General features: G+C 49.1%; 1 protein-coding gene across 1 annotated transcript in view; it reads right to left on the bottom strand.

The window, feature by feature from the left end:
* Positions 1 to 27,878, bottom strand: part of HECTD2 (HECT domain E3 ubiquitin protein ligase 2) — a 96,143-nt gene that overhangs the window by 55,413 nt on the left and 12,852 nt on the right. The window contains exons 2-3 of the mRNA XM_039911327.1: positions 24,771 to 24,874; positions 13,108 to 13,243 (exon numbers count right to left, since the gene is read on the bottom strand). Coding sequence (XP_039767261.1) covers positions 13,108 to 13,243; positions 24,771 to 24,874 — 240 coding nt within the window. The remainder of the gene's footprint in view (positions 1 to 13,107; positions 13,244 to 24,770; positions 24,875 to 27,878) is intronic.

The following is a 27,878-nucleotide window of genomic DNA, read 5'->3' as shown; positions in this document are numbered from 1 at the left end:
TCCTCTGCTCTCTTGAACCTATCCATCTCTCTCAGCGCATCACACCCCATCCTGCCTTCCTATCCACTCTACCCACTCTTGCTGACCACATTGATGCTCTCAACTCCAACCTGTCTACTCAACTCAACTCACTCGCTCCCCATCCCTTCATCGCTCTCGTTCCACTAGCCCACGGCCCTGGATCACTCCCACTGTCTGCCTCCTTCGCTCTTATTATCAAGCTGCTGAACGCTGCTGGTGGAAGTCTAAACACTAGGACAACCCTGTTCACTTTAAATTTATCCTTTCCTGCCTTAACTCTGGCCTCTCCTCTGCCAGGCAAAGCTATTTTTCTTCCTTTAATGACCCTCATTCTCACCCCCCTTGCCAGCTGTTCTGGACATTTAACTCCCTCCTCAGGGCCCCTGTTCCTCCCCCTCCCTGATCCCTCACCCACAACAATCTGGCCATCTACTTCATTAGGAAAATTAACACCATCAGGTCTGAGGTCCCCAAAATCACCCCTCCCCCTTTTCCATCTGCCCCGCTCTCAACTCCCTCCCTCTACTTCCCATCCTTCCCAGCAGTATCTTTAGAGGAGAGCTCCTCCCTCCTCTCAAGTGCTACCCTTCCACCTGTGCTTCGGACCCCATTTCCTCTTACCTTATAAAAAATCTCACCTTTCCGTCCTCTCCTCAACTTCCATCTTCAACCACTCACTCTCCAACAGTCTTCTTCCCTTCTGCCTTCAAACATGCCCATGTCTCCCTCATCCTAAAAAAAACCTCTCGACCACACTGCCCCTTCCAGTTATCTCTCCATCTTCCTCCTATGCTTCCTTTCCAAACTCCTACAGCAAGTCATCTACACTCACTTCCTGGACCCCCTCCAATCTGGCTTCTGCCCCCTCCACTCAACCAAAATAGCCCTCCCAAAAGTCACCAATGACAACCTCCTTGCCAAATCCAATGGCTCCTTCTCTAACCTAATCCTCCTCAACCTCTCAGCTGCTTTTGACACTATCAACTATCCCCTTCTCAACACGTTATCCAAGCTTGGCTTCACGGACTCCGTCCTCTCCTGGTTCTCCTCTTATCTCTCTGGCCATTCATTCTCAGTCTCCTTTGCGGGCTCCTCCCCCCCACCATCCCCTAATTATAAATGTTCCTCAAGGGTCAGTTATTGGTCCCCCTTCTGTTCTCCATCTATACTCATTCCCTTGGTGAACTCATTCGCTTCCATGGCTTCAACTATCATCTCTATGCAGCTGACACGCAAATCTACATCTCCTCCCATGTTCTCTCTCCCTCCCTCCAGGCTTGTATCTCCCTCTCCCTTCAGGACATCTCCACGTGGATGTCTGCCCCCCACCTAAAACTCAGCATGTCCAAGATTGAGTTCCTTATCTTCCCTCCGAAACCCTGTCCTCTCCCTTTCTCGTCACCGTGGACAGCACTATCAACCTTTCCGTCTCACAAGCCCGCAACCTCGGTGTCATCCTTGACTCTGCTCTCTCATTTACCCCACACATCCAATCTGTCACCAAAACCTGCCAGTCTAACCTTCACAACATCGCCAAGATCCACCCCTTCCTCTTCTCCCAAACTGCTATCTTGCCAGTACAATCTCGCATAATATCCCGACTGGACTACTGCATCAGCCTCCTTTCTGATCTCTCAACCTCCTGTCTCTCCCTGCTTCAGTCTAAACTTCACTCTGCTGCCCGGATTATCTTCCTACAGAAATGCTCTGGGCATGTCCTCCTCAAACCTCCTCTTCAGTGGTTTCCTATCAACCTACGTATGAAGCAAAAACTCCTCACCCTTGGCTTCAGAGCTCTCCATCACCTTGCCCCCTCCTACCTCACCTCCCTTCTCTCCTTCTCCAGCCCAGGCCGCACACTCCATTCCTCTGCTGCTAACACCTCACTGTGCCTCGTTCCTGCCTGCCCCGCTGTCGACCCCTGGCCCATGACCTACCTTTGGCCTGGAATGCCCTCCCTCTCACATCTGCCAAACTAGCTCTCTTCCCCTCTTCAAAGCCCTACTGAGAGTTCACCTCCTCCAGGAAGCCTTCCCAGACTGAGCCCCCCTTTTTCCTCTACTCCTCCCCCGCCCCATCGCTCCGACTCCCTCCCTCTGGTCTATCCCCCTCCCCGCCCCACGGCACTGGTGTATATTTGTACACATTTATTATTGTATTTATTTTATTAATCACGTGTATATATCTATAATTGTATTTAACTATTTTGATGCTATTGATGTCTATCTACTTTTTTTGTCTGTCTCCCCTTTCTAGACTGTGAGCGCGTTGTTGGGTAGGGATTGTCTCTATCTGTTGCCCAATTGTACTTTCCAAGCTCTTAGTACAGTGCTCTGCACATAGTAAGCACTAAATAAATACTACAATAAATGAATGAATAGGCCATGCTGCTTCTCTCTCTACAATGGAAAAAAGACAGAATGATCTCCCTCTAGACTGTAAGTTCACTGTGGGCAGGGAACGGGTCTACCAACTCTATTGTACTGTATTCTCCCAAGTGCTTAGTACAGTGCTCTGGACATGGTAAACATTCAATAAATACCAGTGACTGATGTATCACAGAAGGCTGTACTGATGGCAAAAACATTTCTATATTCTCCTCAACTCAATTCATTCATTCAAGAGTGTACGGGGTGGCCAGCAGAAAGAGAGAAGAGAGATGAGGTAGGAGAGGGCAAGGTGATGGAGAGCTTTGAAGCCATGAGTGAGGAGTTTTTGTTTTGTGCGAAGGTTGATAGGCAACCACTGGAGGTTTTTGAGGAGGGGAGCGACGTGTCCAGAACGTTTCTGTAGAAAGATAATCCGGGCAGCAGAGTGAAGTATGGACTGAAGAGGGGAGAGACAGGAGGATGGGAGATCAAAAAGGAGGCTGATGCAATAATCCAGTCGGGATATTATGAGAGCTTGTACCAGCATGATAGCAGTTTGGATGGAGAGGAAAGGGCGGATCTTGGCGATATTGTGAAGGTGAGACCGGCAGGTGTTGGTGACGGATTGGATGTGTGGGGTGAATGAGAGAGCTGAGTCAAGGGCGACACCGAAGTTGTGGGCCTGTGAGACGGGAAGGATGGTCGTGCTGTCCACAGTGACAGGAAGTCAAGGAGAGGACAGGGCTTGGGAGGGAAGATATGGAGCTCAGTTTTAGACATGTTGAGTTTAGGTGGCGGGCGGACATCCAGGTGGAGATGTCCTGGAGGCAGGAGGAGATACGAACCTAGAGAGAGGAGGAGAGAACAGGGAAAGAGATGTAGATTTGGGTGTCATCTTCGTGGAGATGATAGATGAAGCCATGGGAGCAAATAAATTCACCAAGAGAGTGAATATACACAGAGAACAGAAGACGGCTAAGAAATGACCCTTCAGGAACCCCTACAGTTAGTGGATGGGAGGGGGAAGAGGAGCCCGTGAAGGAGACTGAGAATCAACGGCCAGAAAGATAAGAGGAGAACCAGGAGAGGCCATGAAGCCAAGGTGAGATAAAGTGTGGAGGAGAAGGGGATGGTCGACAGTGTCAAAGGCAGCTGAGAGGTCGAGGAGGATTAGGATAGAATAGGAGCCATCGGATTTGGCAAGAAGGAGGTCATGGGTGACCTTTGAGAGGGCAGTTTCGGTGGAGTGGAGGGGACGGAAGCCAGATTGGAGGGGGTCCAGGAGAGAGTTGGAGTTCAAAGCAGCGAGTGCAGACCACTATCAGAAACAGCATCCTTCAAATCAGGCCAAGGCTTCTAACATGGGGAGGTCTGGAATTTACTCCAACTCTTGGGGAAAACACCGCAGCAATCAGAGCCATTGAAAAAGGAAGAGCACCCAGGTCCGATGGCATCATCCACCTACTAAGTGGCAGTATGGACTAATGGATAGAGCACAGGCCTGGGAGTCAGAAGGTCATGGGTTCTAATCCCGATTATGCCACTTGTATGCTCTGTGACCTTGGGCAAGTCACTTAACTTCTCTCAAACTCAGTTCTCTCATCTGTAAAATGGGGATTAAGACTGTGAGACTCATGTACTATGTCCAATCCAATTATCTTCTATCTACCCCAGCACTTAGAACAGTTCCTGGCACATAATATGCGCTTAACAAATACCATTATTATTATTATTATTGAGATCCACAGCCCCAGGGGTCAACCTTTATGAGTGGGACAATGCAGCTGGGACTGGAGATCGCACATTGGCCTTTTCACTAGCATGTACACCCCTGGGTAAATTTCACTTTTGGTGGTGACCTTCATTTAGGAAAGGACAACCATTTATGAGTGCCTTTATGTTCCTATATCTACAGTACACATACCCTTTGCCATGGAGAGCAACAGCATTGTTTCTAAAGTCTGATTTCCTGCTTAGTCTCAGAGATGTGGAAGCAGCATGGTCTAGTTGATAATAATAATAATACTTGTTAAATGCTTACTATATGCTGAGCACTGTTGTGGTAGTTACAAGCTAATCAGGTTGGACACAGTCCCTGTCCCACATGGGGCTAACAGTCTCAATCCCCATTTTCCAAATGAGGGAACTGAGGCCCAGAGAAGTGAATTGACTTGCCCAAGGTCACACAGCAGACAAGTGACAGAACCAGAACCTTCTGATTCCAGGGCCCGTGTTCTATCCAGTACACCATGCTGCTTCTGGAGTCAGGGGACATGGGTTCAAATCTCAGCTCTGCCCTGTGTCAGCTCTGTGACCCTGAGCATGTCACTTAACTTCTCTGGGTCTCAGTTACCTCATCTGTAAAATGGGATTAAATCCTACTCCCTCCTACTTAGACTGTGGCCCCCGTGTGGCATAGGTACTGTGTCCAAACCTGCTCCAGCGGTTAGAAAAGTGCTTGGCACATAGTAAGCACATAATAGGCACCATAAAAAAAGAGATGAGTAGTAAGATTTAGAGTCCAAAGAAGCAATTAATAGCCATGTTAATGAACGTAGACACCTGAAGACAACCAATTGGGCCTGGGCCGGATAGAGCCTGTCGGCAGGCAGTGACAAATCAGTAACGGCCAACAGAACTCGAATGTTCGGACAACTGGAAACCCAAGAAGGCTGGTGGGGAGGGAAGGAGTTCAAAGGTCGCACCAAAAGAATTAGTGTGAAGAAGGCGAGAGAGACGATCACACTCTTCTTCCTTGGCCTATTTACTAAGAGATAGATTTGAGGTAAAGTGATGATGTTGGGAAATGACGCGAGGCAGGCTGAAATTGAAAAAAGCATTAGAAAGTTGGGCTTCATTTATTTAATGGATATAATACAGTCTCAGACTTGGAGGGCCTGTGACAATGAGTGAATAAATTAATCTCAAACGTGACATAAATAGAACGAGTGGGGTTTTATTTTATCACATACAAATCTCTGAAATACAAAGTTACCACAATGCTACGAAAGAAGCCACTGTACATTCATCAGCTAAACCCTGTCACAGGTTTAATTCAGCCAATACTTGGGAACATTGTGTGCTGAATTAATAATCAGTGGCTTTTTTTTTCCCCATTTCTTTTTATATCATGCTGCCACTTTTAGCTGGTTGCCTGGTTACCAAAGGTAAAATCCTGAAAATTAGTGCATGAAGAGGAAAGGTTGAAATCCTATGGAATAGTACACCATAGTCCTAGGATGGAGTTTGAGTACCACCAGAATTTAAAATTCCCCAAAGCCAAACAGGTGATAAGAAGTTTCGAAGTAACCAGTGGGAGAAAACTTGGGCCAATCACCATCACCATGTCAGAACCCTCACTACCACTGTTGCTGCTAATTGTTAACATTTTACCTTTAAAATGTGGAAAATAATTATAAACACTTTCACTGAATCGGCCAGGCGATATGTATACGTGTTAAGTCTAAAGTAAACCAAGGTGATATATTTGCCTACACCAGACTAGCCATATTCACAACCAAAAATGTATATCAGCAGCACAGAATTAATGCTGTCCCAGAATTTTCTTAACTACATAGTACGCTAACCAACAAAGCAGTGTGAGGAAAAGAAAGCAGCATAGCCTAGTGGAAAGGGTATGGGCCTGGAAGTCAGAGGACCTGGGTTCTAATCCCGGGTCTAGCAACGGCTTGCTGTGTGACCTTGGGCAAGTCGTTTGACTGCTCTGTGCCTCAGTGACCTCGTCTGTAAAATGAGGATCGAGATTGTGAGCCTCACATGGGGCAGGGACTGACTGTAACCTGATGATGAACTCCCTCCCCACTCATATATGACTGGCAATCACTCTCCCCACCTTCGAGGCCTTGTTAAAAACCACACCTCCTCCAAGAAGCCTTCTCTGATTGGGTAATTGGGTTGTCCCACGTAGGGCTCACAGTCTTAATCCCCATTTTATAGATGAGGTCACTGAGGCACAGAGCAGTCAAGCTACTTGCCCAAGGTCATGGAGAAGGCAAGTGGCTGAGCCGGGATTAGAACCTATGTCCTCTGACTTTCAAATCCATGCACCTGCCACTAAGTCATGCAGATTTGGGAGTCTACCCTCTGAGCGGTGTTAGCCAAAGTCTAGACTGTAAGCTTCCTGTAGGCAGGGAATATGTCTAGCCACTCTGTTGCATTTTCCTCTCCCAAGTGTTTAGTACAGTGCTCGACACCCAGTAAGCACTCATGCCCTAGGGAAGCAATGTGACCTAAAGGAAAAAGCACGGGCTTGGGAGTCAGAGGAAGTGGGTTCTAAGCCCAGATCCACCAAGTGTCTGCTTTGTGACCTTAGGCAAGTCATTTAACTTCTCTGTGCCTCAGTTCCCTCATCGTCTGTAAAGTGGGGATTGGGACTGTGAGCCCCATTTGGGACAGGGACTGTGTCCAACCTGATTACCTTGTATGTACCCCAGTGCTGAGAACAGCGCTTGGCATGTAGCAGGCGGTTAACAAATACCAAAATTATTATTATTATCAGCAATAATAATGATAATAATAATAAATACCACTGTTTGATTATGTGAGCAGATAAGCTCAATTAACAAATCAGTCAGAATGAGATGAGTAGGAGATCCTGAATAGAGGCCATGGGACTTGCAAGGTGGCTGGGAGGCTGAAAAGGGGGCCAGTGAATAAAATGGACCAAAATGGAGCAGTCCAAGGAGTATGTGATGAAGCAGGTGAGTACCGAGTCGGCAAAACCGAGGTGTGAGAGGGCTTCCAAGGCGGGGCGGACCAGTACCCACCGCGGCTAAGATGTTAAAGAGGATTAGGACAAGAGTAGAGTCCACTGGACTTGGCTCTGAGGAACTCATCGGTCGCCTCACAGAGTGTAATCATCATCATCATAATAATATGATGATGGTATCTGTTAAGCAATTACTATGTGCCAGGCACTGTACTAAGCACTGGGGTGGATACAGGCAAAACAAGCAAATCAAGTTGTAATTAGTCCTTGTCCCATGTGGGGCTCACAGTCTCAATCCCCATTTTACAAATGAGGTAACTGAGGCACAGAGAATAATAATAATAATCATTAGGGAACTTGTTAAGCACTCATTATGTGCTAAGCACTGTTCTAGGTGCTGGGGTAGATACAAGTTAATCAGGTTGGACTCAGTCTCTGTCCCACATTGGGCTCACACTCTTAAATCCCAATTTTTCACAGATGAGGTAATTGAGGCACAGAGAAGTTAAGTGACTTGCCCAAGGTCACACAGCAGACAAGTGGCGGAGCCGGGATTAGAACCCATGACCTTCTGATTCCCAGGCCCGTGCTCTATCCACTACATCATGTGAAGTGACCTGCCAAAGGTCATCCGGCAGGCAAGTGGAGGAGGCGGGATTAGAACCCATGACCTTCTGACTTCCAGGCCCATGCTCTATCCACTAGGCCAGGCTGCTGCTAATCATGGCAGGGCTAATGGAGTGAGGCGGGAAGACCCGATGGCACCCTGAGAACCAATCCTAGGAAGTGTAGAGAAGCAGGCAGCTGTTGTGGCCCGTGAGAACAACAGGTGCCTCTCGGGGACGCTAAAATAGCTCCCTGAGAACAGAAAATGTAAAGAGTCATTTCAGAAGGAATGACGGTTTCTGGTCAGGCTGACCCGATGGCAACGCCGCCCTAGCTGTGCTGCGCAGTCAGGAGAGCCCCCAGCATACTTGTCATTCAATCCACATACTCAATCTGTCACCAAATCCCGTCGATTCTACCTATACAACACCTCTATAATCTGCACTATCCTCTCCATCCAAACCGCTACTCTGCTGATCCAAGGGCTTATCAATCAATCGATCGATCAATGGTATTTATCAAGCGCTTACTATGTGCAGAGCACTTTTCTATGCCTTGGGCAGAGTACAATAGAGGAGAATTAGCAGCTAGGTTCCCGGCCCAGAATGACCTTAATTATATCTTGCCTTGACTACTGCATCAGCCTCCTTGTTAAGCTCCCTTCTTTCTGTCTCTCCTCACTCCAGTCCTTACTTTACCCTGCTGCCCAGATGGCTTTTCTACAAAAACATTCAGTTCACACCTTCCCACTCCTGAAGAAAAACCAGTGATTGCCCATCCACCTCCGCATAGAGAGAAAATCCTCATCGTCGGCTTTAAAACACTCAATCTGCTTGCCCCCTCATATCCTACCTCACTGATCTCCTCCAACGCCAACCTACTCGCTGTACCTTGATCTCATCTAACTCACTGCCTACCCTTTGCCCACGTATTCCCTGAGGCCTGGAAGTCACTCCCCAATCATATACAATCGGCAATCAGTCTTCCCACCTTCGAGGCCTTATTAAAAACCACACCTCCTCCAAGAAGCCGTCCCTGACTAAACCCTCATTTCCGCTACTCCCTCTCACTTCTATATCACCCATGCACTCACTGTTCCCTCTGGACTGTAAGCTCGTTGTGGGCAGGGTATGTATCTCCTTATTGTTATACTGTACTTTCCCATGTGCTTAGTACAGGGCTCTGCCCACAGTAAGCCCTCAATAAATATAACTAAATGAATGTATGGTCTGTATCCTCGGAGTACTTGAAATTCTCTCTAGTATCAGCAATTTGGCACTTGTGTACATGTCCATAATTCCTTGTAATGACTGTCTCCCACTCTAGATTGTAAGCTCCTACCAACTCTGTTGTTTTGTACTCCCTCAGGCATTTAGTACAGTGCTCTGCACACAGTAAACACTCAGTAAAAATCACTGGTTGATTGGGCCAGCAAAACTCAGGTGGATGTGGTTGAGTGTCATTCAAACTGGGGTGATTATTGAGTCTGTAGAGGAATTACGTCCCAGATGGTTCCCCCGAGACCCCACCCTTTGTGAGTAAGCAGGTTTCCTGCTGCAGGAAACAGCTGTGAGACCTGAAGATCCACTCGCCGGACCCTTCACCCCAGCCCAGCTTCACCCTGGATTCTCTCACAAGTGAAGCTAGATTGTGATTGTGGTTTGGGGCACCTAACACCTCCACATTACTTCAGTGTGAAAGATGAATCTACCCTCTTCCATCCTTCCCCTAGTGAGTAGCCTGGCCTAGAGGATAGAGCATGTCCTGAGAGTCAGAAGGAACTGGGTTCTAATCCCAGCTCTGCCACTTGTCTGCTGTGGGCTGGGTGAGTCACTTCATTTGCTCTGGGCTTCAGTTACCTCATCTGTAAAATGGGGATTTAGACTGTGATCCCCATATGGGACAGGGACTGTGTCCAACCTGATTAGCTTGTATCTACCCCAGCGCTTAGTACAGTGCCTGGAACATAGTAAGCATTTAACAAATATCACTATTATCATTATTATTATTATTATTATCTTCTTTGCTCTTCTCCTTGGCCCTTGTCTGATTACTTCCAACCACTCAAGAATTCTATCCTCTCTCAGTGATCAGCATCCATTTATTTCACATTATGGTGCGAACACTGTAGCATGGCCTAGTGAAGAGAGCACGGGCCTGGGAGTTACAGGACCTGGATTCTAATCCCAGCTTTCCCCGTATCTGCTCTGTGATCTTGGGCAAGTCACTTCACTTCTCTGTGCCTTGGTTTTTCTCTTCTGTCAAATGGGGATTCAAAACCTGATCTCCCTCCTGCTTAGACTACGAGCCCCATGTGGAACAGGAAATGTGTCTGACTTGATTGTCCTGTATCTATGTCAATGCTTAGAGTGCTTGGCACATAGTAAGCACTTAATTATTATAATTATTATTACAATCATTGCTATATATTATTTTTTTGAAATGCTTAATGGAATTTATTAAGCGCTTACTATGTGCCGGGCACTACATTAAATGTTGGGGTAGATCAAAGCTAATCAGGTTGGAAACAGTTCTTATCCCACATGGGAGCTTGCAGTCCTGATCCCCATTTTACAGATGAGGTAACTGAGGCACAGAGGAGGAAAGCCAGTCCCCCAAAATCAGACGGCAGACAGGTGGAAGAGCCGCCAGTTCCTTCTGACTCCCAGGCCTGTGCTCTAGCCATTAGGCCACACTGTTTCTCTCCTCTTCTTCACTTCTTATTAAATCCTTTGACAGATTTCCTGGCCCCAGTGAGACTAGTGGGGGAGACAGACTTTAATATAACGGATATGTACATAAGTGCTGTTCCCCCTTAGGATCATTTGACTCGGCTCTCTCGTTCACCCCACACATCCAATCCGTCACCAAAACCTGCCGGTCTCACCTTTATAATATCGCCAAGATCCGCCCTTTCCTCTCCACCCAAACGGCTATTTTACTGTTACAGGCTCTCGTAATATCCCGGCTAGACTACTGTGTCAGCCTGCTCTCTGATCTCCCTTCCTCCTCTCTTTCCCCGCTCCAGTCTATTCTTCACTCCACTGCCCGGCTCATCTTCCTGCAGAAACGCTCTGGGCATGTCACTCCCCTTCTTAAAAACCTCCAGTGGTTGCCTATCAACCTCTGCATGAAATAAAAACTTCTCACTCTAGGCTTCAAGGTTCTCCATCACCTTGCCCCCTCCTCCACTCCTCCCTTCTCTCTTTCCACTGCCCACTCCGAAACATTCCGCTCCTCTGCTGCCCACCTCCTCACCGTCCCCCGTTCTTGCCTATCCCGCCGTCGACCCCTGGGCCACGTCCTCCCGCAGTCCCGGAACGCCCTCCCTCCTCACCTCCGCCAAACTAATTCTCTTCCCCTTTTCAAAACCCTACCTAAAGCTCACCTCCTCCAAGAGGCCTTCCCAGACTGAGGTCCCCTTTTCCCTCTGCTCCCTCTACACCCCCTCACCTCTCCGCAGCTACACCCTCTTTTTCCCTCTTTCTCTCTGCTCCTCCCCCCTCCCTTCCCATCCCTTCAGCAGTGAACTCGTCCACTTAACTGTATATATTTTCATTACCCTATTTATTTTGTTAATGAGATGTACATAGCCTTGATTCTATTTATTTGCTATTTTTTAATGAGATGTTCATCCCCTTAATTCTATTTATTGCTATTGTTCTCGTCTGTCCGTCTCCCCCGATTAGACTGTAAGCCCGTCAAAGGGCAGGGACTGTCTCTATCTGTTACCGATTTGTACATTCCAAGCGCTTAGTACAGTGCTCTGCACATGAGAAGCAGTGTGGCTCAGTGGAAAGAGCACGGGCTTTGGAGTCAGAGGTCATGGGTTCGAATCCTGGCTCGGCCACTTGTCAGCTGTGTGACTTTGGGCAAGTCACTTAACTTCTCGGTGCCTCAGTTACCTCATCTGTAAAATGGGGATTAAGACTGTGAGCCCCACGTGGGGCAACCTGATTCCCCTGTGTCTACTCCAGCGCTTAGAAGAGTGCTCGGCACATAGTAAGCGCTTAACAAATACCAACATTATTATTATTATTATAGTAAGCACTCAATAAATACTATTGAATGAATTGAATGAATGAGAATTCCAGAACTCTACCAGTTTCGGCTATGGGAGGGAGAGTCAAGCAGAGGCATAACCATGCCATTCCTAGCTTGGCCAGTGGTTAGCGAATGGAAGAAAGCTGCTACAAGTCAAAACTCACCTGTGCTGGGCAGTAACGGCACGGGAGAGAGTTGAGGGCGGAGATTCAAGTTGACTGGGCAGAAGAAGGCAATGGTAAACCATTTCCTGATTTTTACCAAGATATCTACAGATCTACTACCAGAACGACTGCAGATGGAGGTAGGGCGTTCTGGGAAAGATGTGTCCATGGAGTCGCTCTGGGTCCCAAATGACTTGACCGCATAAGACAAAAGTGCTGAGGGACTTGAAGGAGGGGTGAATAAAGGTGCAAATTCAAGTACGGGGGTGCCGCAGAAGGGAGTGGGAGAAGGGTAAATGAGGGCTTAACTGAGGAATGTCTTTTGGAGATGTACCTTCAATAAGGTTTTGAAGGTGGGGAGAGTGATCATCTGTCAAATATGAAGAGGGAGAGAGTTCCAGACTAGAGGTAGGCCATGAGCAAGAGGTCAGTGGAAAGAGAGGAGACCGAGGTACTGTGAGTAGGTCAGCGTTAGAGGAGCAAAGTATGCAGGCTGGGTTGTTAGTAGGAAATCAGGGAGGTGAGGTAGGAGGGGGCAAATTGAAGGAGTGCTTTAAAGCCAGTGGTGAGGAGTTTCTGTTTGATGCGGAGGTGAAGGACAACCACTGGAGGTCCTTGGGGACATGAACTCAACAGTTCTGCAGAAAAATGATCCCAGCAGCAGAATGGAACTAGCAGAAGTATGGACTAGAGAGGGGAGAGACAGGAGGCAGGGAGGTCAGCAAGGAGGATGATCTAGTACTCAAGACAAAAAATGATTAGTGCTTGGATTAACGTGGTAGCGACTTGGATGGAGAGGAAAGAGTGGATTTTAGAGATGTGAAGGTTGAACCGTCAGGATCTGGTGAGAGAATGAATGCACGTATTGAATGAGAGAGATGAGTCGAGGACAACACAAGGTTAAAGGCTTGTGAGGCAGGTAGGATGGTGGTGTGTCTACAGGGACAGCAAAGTCAGGAGAAGACAGGGCAACAGTACCAAGCAACAACAACAGCAGGAAATTGAAAAACTTAATGGATACCTGAAGAATGTGGCAGAGCTAATATTTGTTTGGCTGGCTAATGTCCTTAAGAGGATCGAGAAAAATAGGTGAAAATTCAAAGTTTAAAATACTTAACATTATTGCCACAATTTAAGGATTTCAAAAGGCAAAAAATCTTCTGTAAGTCTTTACCATTTTTGATGCTAGGTGCAGCAAGTGGAGGAGGGGATCCTCTGCTCTCAGCTCCCTCTTTCTTCTGATTAATGGTTGAAATGAAACTCCTCAAAGTGGATAATCGGCCTTTGGCTCCTCTGTCTTCTCCCTGTGACTAAGACGACAGATATTTAAGACGACGGATACTGGACAGACAGGCATTATACCAGATACAGGGGCACTCTGATCCTTTCAAGGAAAACCATTCACCGGAAACACGATAAGTCATTGTCAAGGTGCTCTAATTTAAGCCTACGTACAGTGTGAAATTGTTCAATGGCTATATTGGCTCAGTACCAGCAAAGAACTTGAAGAATCGTGTTTTCTGGGCCTTGATGTCATATATGACCCAATACTGTATTTCTCAGCATCTCAGCATAACTATTTGAGACTTTTTCAAAAAGTGCACAAATAGATATTTTCTGATTTCAGATCAACAAAACTCTTCTGCTACTTCTTTCCTTTTGGCTCGTATTTTGGATGCCATAATGTCGAACAATCTCTCTTAATAATAATTATGGTATTTGTCAAATGCTTACTATGTGCCAGGCACTGTATTAAGCGCTAGAGAGGATACAAGTAAATTGGGTTGGACACAGTCCCTGTCCCATAGGGGGCTCACAGTCTCGATCCGCATTTTACAGATGAGGTAACTGAGGCACAGAGAAGTGAAGTGGCTTGTCCAAGATAACATAGCAGACGAGTGGTGGAGCTGGGATTAGAAGCCATGACCTTCTGATTCCGAGGCCTGTGCTCTACCCACTGTGCCATACTGCTTCTCTAGACTCTATGCTCACTAATGGGAGGGAATGTTCAGTTCCCGAGTGCTTAGTACAGTGTTCTGCACATAGTAAACACTCAATAAATACCATTGATCAATAATGATAAGGTGGCACTGATATTTTAGAAAAAACACATCTCGGTTAACCCAAGTGCAGGATAGTCCAATTCCTCTTAGTAACGATCACGTTCCGATTAACTTTGGCAGTGGCTCTGGTTACTAGATTGAAGAGTTGTACTAGAGGATAGCACACATGCCAGTTTCTAGGGTTTTCTGCTTGGGAAAGTGCCAGAAAACACAGCTTTTCCTGTTTTGTGCCACAGAATTACCGTCTCTTAGATTAGTACTGAGTTATTTTCCTTTCAGGATCCCGAAATTTTGTCAGCTTGCATCAGTGGCCCTCTCGTGAGTATTATAACACATTTTATATATCTCTATTTATGGCCTGGCCTAGGCGACAAATTATTTTGATGTAAACATATTCCAACGTAAGCGTAACCGAGAAAGTGTTTGCACCTCCTCTGTCAAAATACACATGAAAATATTTTCACAGACTATCACCAAGAGATATTCCCTCCATAAAAATATTTAGCAGCACTGGCATCAAAAAACTACGCTCAGCCTTGGTGGCTAAAATTCATTCATTCAATCGTATTTATTGAGTGCTTACTAAAATGGCAGTAGCTCACTTGAGAGCGTGGCAAAGATGGCAACAAGCTGACGAATACTCAATTTAGTCCATCCCCAAAGGGGTGTCAAGGTTGATAATTAGGAAGCGATCACTAACAAATGAAAGGGGACATCTTGACAAGGAACATAGACATTATTCTCTACTCCTGCCAGATCTTCTGAGGGACTGGCCTATTAGCACACTGCGGAACCTTTGATTCAGATTGCGATATTCACTAGAATTTTTCCCTTTGTTTTAAAATTCAAGGAGGGAGGGTGCCAAAGATTTGGAGAATGGCTTTCTTTCACCCACCCATGTAAATAAAGGAAGAGACGACAGACTGCCGAAGCAACAGGAGTGCATTTGGCTAATGAGGATACATTTTCTCAATTCGACATTATAGACAACAGTAACAGCGCTGCTATTAAGCACTTACTATTTGCTCTGCATGGAGATTGAACAAGGTTACCGGATCAAGTCCTGTCCCAAACTCAGCTCATGACCTCTCTTATCCCCGTTTCACAGATGAGGAAACTGAGGGCCAAATAAGTAATTTGCCCAAGGTCAACACAACAGACTAGCTGCAGACCTGGAACTAACACCCACTTGTTCTAAGCTCCCTTGGGGCAGAGACCATACCTACAAATTCTATTCAATAAATACAACTGATTTACTGAATTGGGAGAGTACAATCTAACAGAGCTGGTAGACACGTTCCCTGCCCACAAGGGGCTTACAGTCTAGAGGGGGACACAGACATTAAAATAAATGATGGATGCGTACGTGATTACCGTGGGACTGAGGATGGGGTGAATAAAGGGTACAAATCAAAATACATGAGTGACACCGAAGGGAAAAGGGGTAGGGGAAATGAGGGCTCAGGCAACTGTAGAAGGCCTCTTGGAGGAAATGTGCAATTTTAATACGGCCTTGAAGGTGGGAAGAGTGGTAGTCCGTCAGCTCTAAAGGGGGACGGAATTTCAGGACACGGGAAAGGGGTTGGCGGCATGATAGACGAGATGGAGGTACAGTGAGAAGGCCGTCCTGAGTTGTAGTGAGAAATAAGTGAGGTAAGACGGGAGAGGGCAGGTGATTGAGCACTTCCAAGCCTATGATAAGGAGTTTTGATCTGATGTCGAGCCCATCCATCTCCGCGTCACAAAGAAACTCCTTACCGTTGGCTTTAAAGCACTCATTCGGCTCACCCCCTCCTACTTTACCTCCCTGATCTCCTATTACTGCCCATCCCACTCACTCCACCCCTCTAGTGCCACCTTATTCACTGTGTTCTGATCTCGTCTATCTTGTCAATGACCCCTTTCCTACATCCTTCCCCCCAGCCTGTAACTCCCACTCCTCTCTCCACCTTCAAAGCATTCAAACCTTCAAAGCATTATTAAGGTCACCTCCGAACTGTGAGCTCACTGTGGGCAGAAAATGCGCCTGTTTGTTGTGGTACTGTACTCTCCCAAGCGCTTAGTATAGTGCTTTGAGTAAGTGCTCAATAACTACGATTGAATGAATGAATGAACATCACTTCCAAGAGGCCTTCCCCGATTACGACCTCTTTCCACCGGCTCGCTCTCCCTTCTGCATCATCTATGCACTTGGATCTGTGACCTTTGGACATCTGATAGTCAACCCACCCCCATACCCACAGCACTTATGGACATATCTTTAAATTATATATTATAAAATAAATCACTTATTTATTCCTATTAATGTCTGCCTCCCCCTCTAGACCATAAACTCATTTTGGGCAGCGAACGTATCTGCTAAATTCTGTTGCATTGAACTCTCACAGGAGCTTAGTAGTGCTCTGCAAGTGCTCAATAAATACGATCGATTGATTGATAGATTGGAGGTGCACGAGTAACGATCGGAGAAACTTGAGGAGTGGGGAAACATGGACTGAAGATTTTTTTTAGAAAAGTCATCTGAGCAGTAGAGTGAAGATGGAGTGGGGAAAGACAGAAGGCATTCATTCATTCAATTGTATTTACTGAGCGCTTACTGTGAGCAGAGCGCTGTACTAAGTGCTTGGAGAGTTCAATTCAGCAATAAAGAGAGACAATTCCTGCCCACATCGGGCTTACAGTCTAGAAGGTCAGCAACGAGACTGATGCAGTAGTCAAGGCAAGAGAGGATTAGTGTTGGTTTCAACATGGTAGCAGTTTGGATGGAGCAGAAAGGGGGGATTTTAGCAATGGCAAAATAAGGTACAACTGACAGGATTTGGTGACAGATTGAATATGTGGGTTAAATGAGAGATAAGTCAAGGATAATGCCCAGGCTTGTAAGACAGGGAGGATGGTGGTGCTGTCTACAGTGATGGGAAAGTCAAGGGGAGGGCAGGTGAGGAGCTCTCTTCGGTATATGCTAAGTTTGAGGTGTCAGCGGGACATCCAAGTAGAGATGTCCCGAAGGCCGAGGAAATACGAGAATGCAGACAAGTTGGTTTTGTGGACCGAAGGAGGCAGAATCCAAATTGGCACACAATAATCAAGTCAGTCACAGGCTCACTACCTAAGGGGAGAGAAGAACAGATGCCCTCTCATTTTAGAGTGAGGAAACGAAGTGCCAGAGAGGCTAAGGACATTCCTGAAGTTATTCATTCATTTATTCAATCAAATTTATTGAGTGTTTACTGTGTGTAGACCACTGTACTAAGCGCTTGGGAGAGTACAGTATAACCATAAGCAGACACATTCCCCGCCCACAATGAACTTACAGTCTAGAGGACGAGAAGCAGGCTTGTGTCAGAGCCAGGATTAGAACCCAGATCTCCTGAGTCCTATGTCTGTGCTGTTTCCATTAGGCCGTGCAACCACCACCAGGTTTGTCAACAGAACCAGTACACTGGTTCTGAGCCTCGTGCGGGATGGGGACTGTGTCGGACCCAGTGATATTGCATCTACCCGAGCTCTTAGAATAGTGGCTGGCACATAGTCACCACTTAACAGACAGCACAGTTATAATTTGTGGTAATGGTGGTAGAAATTATCCAGGCTCCACCACTAGTCTTTTCATTCATTCAATCGTATTTACTGAGCACTTACTGTGTGCAGAGTACTGAACTAAGCGCTTGGAAAGTACAATTCGGCAACAGAGAGAGACAATCCCTACCCAAACAACTGGCTCACAGTCTAGAAGGGGGAGAAAGACAACAAAACAAGTAGACCGGCATCAATATCATCCAAATAGATGTATAGAATAATAGACAATCACTTCACTTCTCTGTGCCTCCGTTTCCTCATCTGTAAAATGGGGATTGAGACTGTGAGCCCCATGTGGGATTGAGATTTTGTCCAACCCGATTTGCTTGTATCTAACCCAGTACCTTAGGACCATGCTTGGCAAATAGTAAGTGCTTAGCATATTAGAGAAGCAGCGTGGCTCAGTGGAAAGAGCATGGGCTTTGGAGTCAGAGGTTATGGGTTCGAATCCCAGCTCGGCCACTTGTCAGCTGTGTGACTTTGGGCAAGTCACTTAACTTCTCGGGGCCTCAGTTACCTCATCTGTCAAATGGGGATTAAGACTGTGAGCCCCACGTGGGACAACCTGATTCCCCCTGTGTCTACCCCAGCGCTTAGAACAGTGCTCGGCACATAGTAAGCGCTTAACAAATACCAACATTATTAAATACCACAATTATTATTATTAGTAATAGGACAAAACATCCTCTAGGGATGATCCACTAGGCACCTTTACTATCCCCTAACCTTCTCCCTGTCCATCCCAGTCACCTCCTACTGCTTTAGCTCTTCTCTATGGAGTACCTCTTTTTTACATTTTTATTGCTTTACAGTATTGGCTAAACACTTACTATGGTCAAACACTGCTCTAAGCCCTGGGATAGGTACGAGTTAATTAGGTCGGACGTAGTCCATGACTATTACGAGGTGGTCTTTTCTGTCTTTTTGCTGCCACAGGGCATCTAGTGGAATCCTTCCTCTGTGGAGGAGTAAAAAGGGGAGCCCGTGGAGTAAGGGTGTGCCTCCTGTCTGGAGGCCTCCCATCTCTTTCAGGCGGACACTCACACAGAGAAAATGATTATTACCAGACTGGCTACTTTCACAAAGTGATTTTTTGTATTATGAAAGCTTGAACTGCTGCTGTGTACGAGAGGGGACAATTAAGTAAAAGGGATAACAGGTACTGAATCTCCACTTTACAGAGGAGGAAACTGAGGCAATGAGAAGTTAAGTGACTTGCCCAAAGTCACACAGAAAGCAATTGGCAGGATTAGAACCAAGATCCTCTGACTCTCAGGCCTGTGCGCTAGCCACGAAGCCATGCTGCTTCAGGATTGCTAAACATGGGCCCGAAAAGTTCAGGTTCTCATCAGTCATTCACTGCAGAGCACTGTACTGAGTGCTTGGGAGAGTACAATACAAGTGAGTTGGTAGACATGTTCCTTCTCCACAATGAGTTTGCAGTCTAGAGTTTTGGTTTTTTTAAAGCTATTTGTTAAGCACTTACTATGTGCCAGGCACTCTATTAAGCACTGGGGTAGATACAACGCTGGGGTAGATACAAGATAATCAGGTTGGACACAGTCCAGGTCCCACATGGGACTCATAGACTTAATCCCCATTTTACCAATGAAGTTCCCTCTAGACTGTAAGCTTGTGGTGGGCAGGGAACGTGTCTGTTATACAGTTGTGTTATACTCTCCCACTTAGCACATTGCCATGCACATGGCAAGCACTCGATAAAAATGATTGACTGATGGAAATAACTGAGCCCAGAGAAGTTAAGTGACTTGCCCAAGGTCACAGAGCAGATGGATGGTAGAGTGGGGATTAGAACGCATGTCCTTCTGACTCCTAGGCCCGGGCTCTATCAGGGTAAGAGGAAGCAGATAGGAAGCAATCAATCAGTCGTACTTATTGAATCCATATTGTGTGCAGAGCACTGTACTAAGCATTTCGAAGAGTACAGTACAAGAGAATTGGTAGACATACTCCCGGCCCACAGTGACTTTACAGTCTAGAGATGGAGTAAGTAGGCAGGAAGAGAGGAGAGTAAGGGGAAGCAGATAGGAAGCAATCAATCATATTTACTGAACGCTTACTGTATGCAGAGTACTGTACTGTGCGCTTGGGAGAGTACAATATAGCTGAGCTGTTAGGCATGTTTTCTGCCTACAGTAATAGAATGAAGATAATGGGAAGGTCAGAAAGGGTCATGCATGAAGGACTGTGAGCCCGTTGTTGGGCAGGGATTATCTCTATCTGTTGCTGATTTGTACATTCCAAGCGCTTAGTACAGTGCTCTGCACATAGTAAGCGCTCAATAAATACGAATGAATGAATGAATGAATGAATGAATGAATAGGGAAGCCAGGTGAGGAGAAAATCAGAGGACACAGAGAAAAGCACCATGGCATAATGGATAGATCCAGGACCTTCTGATTCTCAGGACCTGAGAATCAGAAGGTCATGGTTCTAATCCCTGCTCTTCCAGTTGTCAGCTGGGTGACCTTGGGCAAATCACTTCACTTCTCTATGCCTCAGTTGCCTCCTCATACAGTGCTAAGCACTTAATACAGTGTTCTGTACACTGTAAGAGCTCAAAAAATACAATTGAATGACTGAATTGAATGAATAAAATGGGGATTGAGACGATGAGTCCCACATGGGACCGGGACTGTGTCCAACCCGATTTGCTTGTATCCTTCCCAGCGCTTAGTACAGCGCCTGGCACAGAGTGAGGGCTTAACAAATACCATCATGATTATTATTATTAGAAAAACAGAGTCATGCGAAGCAAAAGCACGGCTAAGTCAGGCATGGGAAGAGTTAGAGATGGTAAAGTCTTCCCCTGGCTGAAAGCTTGGGCCTGGGTCTGCCCCTAGCCCAAAACCCCGCTGGGCGCAAGAGGATCCAATCTCGCCTTTAGGTGCGGAAAGAGTTACGGTCCCCTTGAGTGCCTACCAAGGGGGAATCCAAGCCGGACACAGGGGCCATCCTTTTGCATGAAGACGCGGTCGTCTTTTCGGGGAACTGCAACCACCCCCACCAGTGGGCCAGAGGAAGCCCAAAACAAAGGCTCGCCATCCCTTTCAAATCCGAGGCAGGTGGAAGCTGCCAACACAGGGCTCCCACCATCAGCGTTCCTGGGTCCAAGAGGACCCCCAGAGGTCCGTCTGGGACCTGATGTGACCCCTCCCTCTCCACCTGCCAGAACGAAGAAGCCCCTCCACCCCATCACTGGAGGAGCAGAGAAGAAACCACCTACCCAAAATGACAATTGGGGAGAGGTTGAATCTGTTCCTCACTAAAGTCTGACTGAAGCAGCATGGCCAGGTGGAAAGAGCATGGGAATGGGAATCAGAGGACCTGGGTTCTAATCCCAGCTCTGCCCTTACCTGTTGTTTGACCTTGGGTGTGTCACTAACTTCTCTGTGCCTCAGTTCCCCTATTCTTCCTCTACTTGGACTGTGGGACCCATGCAGGACAGGAACTGTGACCAACCTGATTGACTTTTAACTACCTCAGCGCTTAGAACACTGACACCATAGTAAACGCTCAACAAATACCATAAAAACATGGAGCACTGAGGTGCCCAAGAACTGTACATATAAAATATCTGAATATATCTGTTCTGATAACATTAATTGTTGACTTTTTTCTGTGTGTCTGTCATCTCCTGTGCCTTTTAGGTGATTATCAGGTAGAAATCAATTCATTCATTCATTCAATCGTATTTATTGAGAGCTTACTGTGTGCAAAGCACTGCACGAAGAGCTTGGGAGAGTACAATATAATAACAGGCACATTCCTGCCCATAAGGAGCTCACAGACTAGAGGGGGAGACGACATTAATTTAAATAAATAAATTACAGATATGTACAGATATAGACATATAACAATGTTGGTATTTGTTAAGCGTTTACTATGTGCAGAGCACTGTTCTAAGCGCTGGGGCAGATACAGGGTAATCAGTTTGTCCCACTTGAGGCTCACAGATAATCCCCATTTTACAGATGAGGTAACTGAGGCACAGAGAAGTTAAGTGACTTGCCCACAGTCACACAGCTGACAAGTGGCAGAGCTGGGATTCGAACCCCTGACCTCTGACCCCCAAGCCCACACTCTTTTCACTGAGCCACACTGCTTCTCCATATCTGCTGTGGGGATAGAAGGGAGGATGAAGGAAGGAGCAAGTAAGAGCGGTGCAGAAGGGAGTGGAAAAGAGGAGAGGTGGACTTAGTCAAGGAAGGCTTCTTGGAGGAGATGTGCCTTCGATGTCAAAGTCCCTAAGGTTAGCGGGGAGCTTTGCACTTAATGTTATTGTCTATGACTCATGGGCCTCCTAAGCGGAGTGTGAGCCCTTTGGGTCACATCCAGCCTGGGCTTGGCTTGCAAAGGAGGGAAAGGACACGGTCTGCTGGGGAGAAAAGTGGGGGGAAATGGACAGGAGAGACAAGAAGGGGGGAGGGGTAAGATGGAATGACTGCGGAGAGAAAAGAACACGTGAAAATCTCCCTTCCCAGACGGTCATGTCCTTCCCTCCCCTCAGTCTCTCTCCTTTTATCCTCTTCCCCCGGCCACACACACACACACACACACACACACACACACACACACACACACACACACACACACACACACACACACAGAGTCCTCCTTGCAGGGGCTCAAGGCTCGACAGGAGATGAGTGACAGAGAGGCCAATGTTCAAGTGATTCTCTACACTTTCTAGTGAGTGCTGGGAAGGTTCATTTATTCTGGGTATACCATTTCATTAAAGGTTTCACAATTAGCCATCCAATTAGCTCTTCCTCAAAATTCTCCTTTAAGTACTTTGGGCAGATTTCACTCAAGAGGATACTTTCTCTCAGACCCGTACTTCAAAAAAACCAAGCAGAGTTTTCCTGCCTATGATTCTGTGCTCATTTTGAGAAAGTGCAGTGACCAAAAGAAACTAAAAGTTATACTTTGTCACCACTTTAACGAGGTGAGCTTAGCTATTAATCACATCTATGAAATATACTAATAAAATGTACGTGTGGTGGGGAATGTTCATCACCTATACCCATCCACAGAACACTTATGTACACTTCCAGTTCTAATTTATTTTAATGTCTATCTCTCCCTCTAGTTTGTAAGCTCCTTGTGGGCAGAAGTGGAGAAACAACAGGGTGAAGTGAAGAGAGCCCGGACCTGGGAGTTGGAAGGTCGGAGGTTCTAATCCCGGGTCCACTGCTTGTCTGCTGTGCAAGTCACTTCACTTCTCTGTGCCTCAGTTACCTCATCTGTAAAATGGGGATTGAGACTGTGAGCCCCGTGTGGGACATGGACTGTGTCCAACCTGATTTGTCTTGTATTCCCACCCCAATGCTTAGTACAGTGCCTGGCACAGAGCAAGCACTTAAAAACCACAATTATTATTCATTCATTCATTCAATCGTATTTATTGGGCGCTTACTGTATGCAGAGCACTGTACTAAGCGCTTGGGAACTACAATTCCCTAGTAAAGAGAGACAATCCCTGCCCACAATGGGCTCACAGTCTAGAAGGGTGGAGACAAGCATCAAAACAAGTAAACGGGCATCAATAGCATCGATATCAAAATATGAAACGCTTCACGAATTACCTACTCTCTTGCACTGTACTCTCCCAAGAACTCAGTACAGAGCTTTACACGCAGTAAGCACTCAACAGATGTCATTTATTAACTGAAATCTTAATAAGGCTAGATAAGACAGTACTTAAAACCTCAAAAATTAAAACGAGGGGAATCCAATGACGTCAGTCACTATTCTACTGTCGGAAATGCTTGAAGCCTCTTTCATTCATTCAATCGTATTTACTGAGCTCTTACTGCGTGCAGAGCAATGTACTAAGCGCTCCGGGAAAAAACCGCGGCTCGCGAAATCATTCCTGTCAAAGTTGGATACATTCAGCTTTCCATGATTACAGGCTAAAAAAGCCTCAAAAAAAAAAAAGTCACATGTCTGTTCCGTATAAAATAAATAAATAAAATAATGCCGCCGGCGGTGCACCCACTCCCTGCTTTCCTGATAGAAATGGAAAGGTCATAATTAAGTGGTAAGTCACCACATAGCAGGATGCAATGTGCAGGGAGGGGAGGGAGAAAAGAATAGGGAAAAATAAAAATTCTCCTTCCCTCTGAGAGCTCAAGCATTTTCCTTTTTGGTTACCTGCCCCCCCCCCCCCAGCCTCCCAACCCCATCCCCAACACACACACACACACACACACACACACACACAACACCCCACACAAACACCCCCTGTACAGCTATGACTTTTACGCCTGATGCTCCTGCTACGTCAGAAAAAAATAAATAAATCTGTCATCGCCGTTCTTTGGATATTCCGGCCTGAAAATAAATTCGAGCGCGGAACCCCCGCCTTCCCCCACCCCCCCAGCCCATCCCCACCACCAATCTCCCGGGTCCCGAGGCCTCGGTACTTTGAAGATGACTTCAGTTTCAACGTGTGACCTCCCTAACTGTCTGTAGGATTGGATGGGGCGAGGATTCCCCCCGGTCTCTCCCTGAGCTGGGGAATCCCGGCGGCTTCGGCAGGCCCGGAGCGGGGCTCCGCGAACGGGGCTGCGCCGCGGCTCAGCCGAGGTTGGCCCCAACGGGGCCCCAACGGTCCCGCGCCGCTCCGGACGGTCCCCGAACGGTCCCGCGCCGCTCCGGACGGTCCCCGACCGGTCCCGCGCCGTTCCGAACGGACCCCGAACGGTCCCGAGCCGTTCCGAACGGACCCCAAACGGTCCCGCGCCGTTCCGAACGGTCTCCGTGCCGTTCCGAACGGACCACCCGACGGTCTCGCGCCGTTCCGAACGGCCCCCAAACGGCCCGACGCCGTTCCGAACGCCCCCCCCCGAAACGGTCCGCGCCGTTGCGAACCCCCGCGTCCGTTTTCGAACACACCTCGCCCGTTTTCGCACAACCCTCCACCCGTTTGTGAACGCCCCGGGGCCGTTCCGAACGCCCCCCCCCCCACCGCCCGTTTTTCGAACGGCCCATCCGGTGGGGAAACAACGGTCCCGCACCGATTCGAACGGCCGCGGGGCGTCCCGGCCGGTCCCGCGCCGCCCGCCACGGTCCCCGGCCGTCCGGCGCGCAGCCGAGCGTCTCGTTGCCGCGTCCGGCCGGCGGCCTCGGTGTCCCCGGTGTCCCCGGGGAGGGGGGGGGGCGGCCCTACCCCGGACGCCGCGGTGTCGCAGGCGGTCGGGCGGGGCGGCGGCTTCTCTGGCTTCTGCGCTTCGTCGTCGTCGTCGTCCCCCTCCGCCTCCTCCTCCTGCTGGTCCTCCTGCCCTGCCTCCGCCTCCGCCTCCTCCTCCTCCTCCTCCCGCTCCTCCCGCGGGGGCGTTGGCGGGGGCGGTGCGGGCCCCGGGCGGGCGGCGTCCATCCCGCAGCCCGGCGGGGGCGGCTTGGGGGGCGGGGACGGGGGCGGGAGCGGGAGCGGGGCGGCGGGTCCGGAGCAGGAGGTCGGTGCGGCTCCGCGGCGGCGGCGGCGGGTCCGGGGGGGGGGGGGGGGCGGGGGCGGGGGCCGGCCGGGTCGGGGCTGGGGAACCACCGCTAGGGGGCTCTGGCCCGCCGGCCCCGGCCCGAGGCGGGAGACCGGCCCCGCCCCCGGCCCCGCCCCCGGCTCCGCCCCCTCCCCCCGGTCCGTCCCCCCGCTTCTCCCGCCCGCCCGGACAAAACCGCGTCCTCCCCGGGCTGCCGCCGGGCCGCTCCGGGACGCCGACGGGAAGAGGCCCGGGCTGGGAAGGGAAGAAGGCCCGGGCGAGGGCGGCGCCGGCCGCGGGGTGGCGCTGTCGGGCCCGGAGGGCTCGGCGGGGCTCGGTCGGGGTGGGCGGGGAGTGGCCGCTAGGGGGCGTGGCCTGGTCGGGGAGGGCGGGGAAGGGCCACTAGGCGGCGGGGCCTGGTCGGGGTGGGCGGGGAAGGGCCACTAGGGGGCGGGGCCTGGTCGGGGGGCGGAGAAGGGACACTAGGCGGCGGGGCCTGGCCGGAGTGGGCGGAGAATGGCCACGAGGGGGCGTGGCCTGGCTGGGGTGGGCGGGGAATGGCCACTAGGGGGCGTGGCATGGCCGGTGTGGACGGGGAAGGGCCACTAGGGGCCGTGGCCCGGCCGGGTGAGCGGAGAATGGCCACTAGGGGGCGTGGCCTGGCCGGGGGGGAAAATGGCCACTAGGGGGCGTGGCCTGGACCAAAGGGGTTGGGGGCTCTGGCCGAGATGGGCGTGGCCTGTCCGGGGAGGGAGTGGCCTGGTCTGAAGGGGGCGTGGCTCGGCCTGGGTGGGCGGGGTCTGGCCAGTAATAATAACGTTGGTATTTGTTAAGCGCCTACTACGTGCAGAGCACTGTTCTAAGCGCTGGGGGAGATACAGGGGAATGAGGTTGTCCCACGTGAGGCTCACAGTCTTCATCCCCATTTTACAGATAAGGTAACCGAGGCCCAGAGAAGTGAAGTGACTTGCCCACAGTCACACAGCTGACAAGGGGCGGAGTCGGAATTCGCCCCCATGACCTCTGACTTCCAAGCTCTTTCCACGGAGCCACGCTGCTTCTCTAGCCACGCTAGGGGGCGTGGCCTGGACTGGAGGGGCGGGGCCTGGCCGAGAGGGGCGTGGTCTAGTATATATGGGCGTGGCCTGGTCGGGATGGGCGTGGCTTGTTCGTGTAGGGCGGGGCGTGGTCAGAAGGGGCGGGGCTTGGCGAGGGCGTGGTCTATACCAATGGGTGTGGTCTAAAGGGGCGTGGTTGCCCTGTGGGCGTGGTCTAGGGGGACGTGGGCCCCCCCCCATGGGCGTGGCCTGGTCTGGGGGCGTGGTTTGTGTGCGGTGGGCGTGGCCTGTCCTGATTGGGCGTGGCCGGACTCCGAAGCCCCGCCCCTCCCGTGCCCTCCCGTGTTGGCTCTGTTTGTGGTATTTGTTAAGCGCTTACTATGTGTAGAGCACTGTTCTAAACGCTGGGGTAGATACAGGGTCATCAGATCGTCCCACCTGGGGCTCCCTTTTGCTTTTTTTAATCCCCATTTTTCCAGATGAGGTAACTGAGGCCCAGAGAAGTGAAGTGACTTGCCCAAGGTCACACAGCAAAGTGGCGGAGCGGGATTAGAACCCACGAGCTCCGACTCCCAAGCCCGGGCTCTTTCCACTAAGCCACGCCGCTTCTCTCACCGTGCCCTCCCGTGCCCTCTTCCCGACCCGCCGTCGGCCGCCCCACAGCCTGCTTCAGCGGGGCCGGGGGTTATAAGACGAAACATTCTCCCCCTCTTGGCTGCTGCCTGGCCTTTGGGGAGTCACTTCCCTTCTCTGGGCCTCAGTTCCCTCATCTGGAAAATGGGGATCGAGACCGTGTGCCCCACCTGGAACGGGGACTGGGTCCCACCCCATCCGCTTGAAGCCGTCACAGTGCTCAGTACGGAGCCTGGCACACAGTAAGCGCTTAACAAATGCCACAATTATTATTAGTAGTAGTATTATTCTTAATAAAACACAGGTTCAGGGACATGGACCAGGGCACGGGTAATAATAATGATAATGTTGGTATTCGTTAACTGCTATGTGCCAAGCACTGTTCTAAGCACTGAGGTAGATCCAAAGTAATCAGGCTGTCCCACTTAGGGCTCACAGTCTTCATCCCCATTTCACAGATGAGGCAGTTGAGGCACAGAGAAGTGAAGTGATTTGCCTAAGGTATTACAACTGACCAGCTGCAGAACAGGCTTAGAACCCATGACCTCTGACTCCCAAGCCCGGGCTCTTTCCTCTAAACTACACTGCTTCAGGTAGGCATAGAGACATAGAAAGTCTACCAGTAAGGCCGAGTCACAGACAAATCCCGTTATTTGGAAATGATGCTGCAGATGATGTGATTTGACCCATAATTGTGTTACCTGTTAAGCTCTTACTATGTGCTAAGCACTTTTCTAAACACTGGGGTAGATGCGAGGCAATCAGGTTAGACACAGTCCCCTTCCCCCAGGGGGCTCAGAGCCTCAATCCCCATTTTACAGATGAGGTAAATGATGCACAGAGAAGTGAAGTGACTTGCCCAAGGTCATACAGCAGCCAAGTGGGGGAGCCAGGATAAGAGCCCACGACCTCTGACTCCCAAACCCGTGCTCTTGCCGTTAGGCCACACAGTTTCCACGTGTAACAACTGTCTTGGAGAGAGAACCTCCTGTGCCCTTACGCCCTGTGAAATAGCTGTTCAAAGAGCCCGGGGCTTGAGATTCAGATGACCTTGGGCAAGTCACTTCACTTGTCTCAGTTTTCTCTTCTGTAAAATGGCGATTCAATACC

The sequence above is a fragment of the Ornithorhynchus anatinus genome, chromosome 3 (assembly GCF_004115215.2).
Source record: "Ornithorhynchus anatinus isolate Pmale09 chromosome 3, mOrnAna1.pri.v4, whole genome shotgun sequence".
Classification (NCBI taxonomy): domain Eukaryota; kingdom Metazoa; phylum Chordata; class Mammalia; order Monotremata; family Ornithorhynchidae; genus Ornithorhynchus; species Ornithorhynchus anatinus.
The sequence above is the reverse complement of the archived record's forward strand: the minus strand, read 5'-3'. Positions and strand labels throughout refer to the sequence as shown.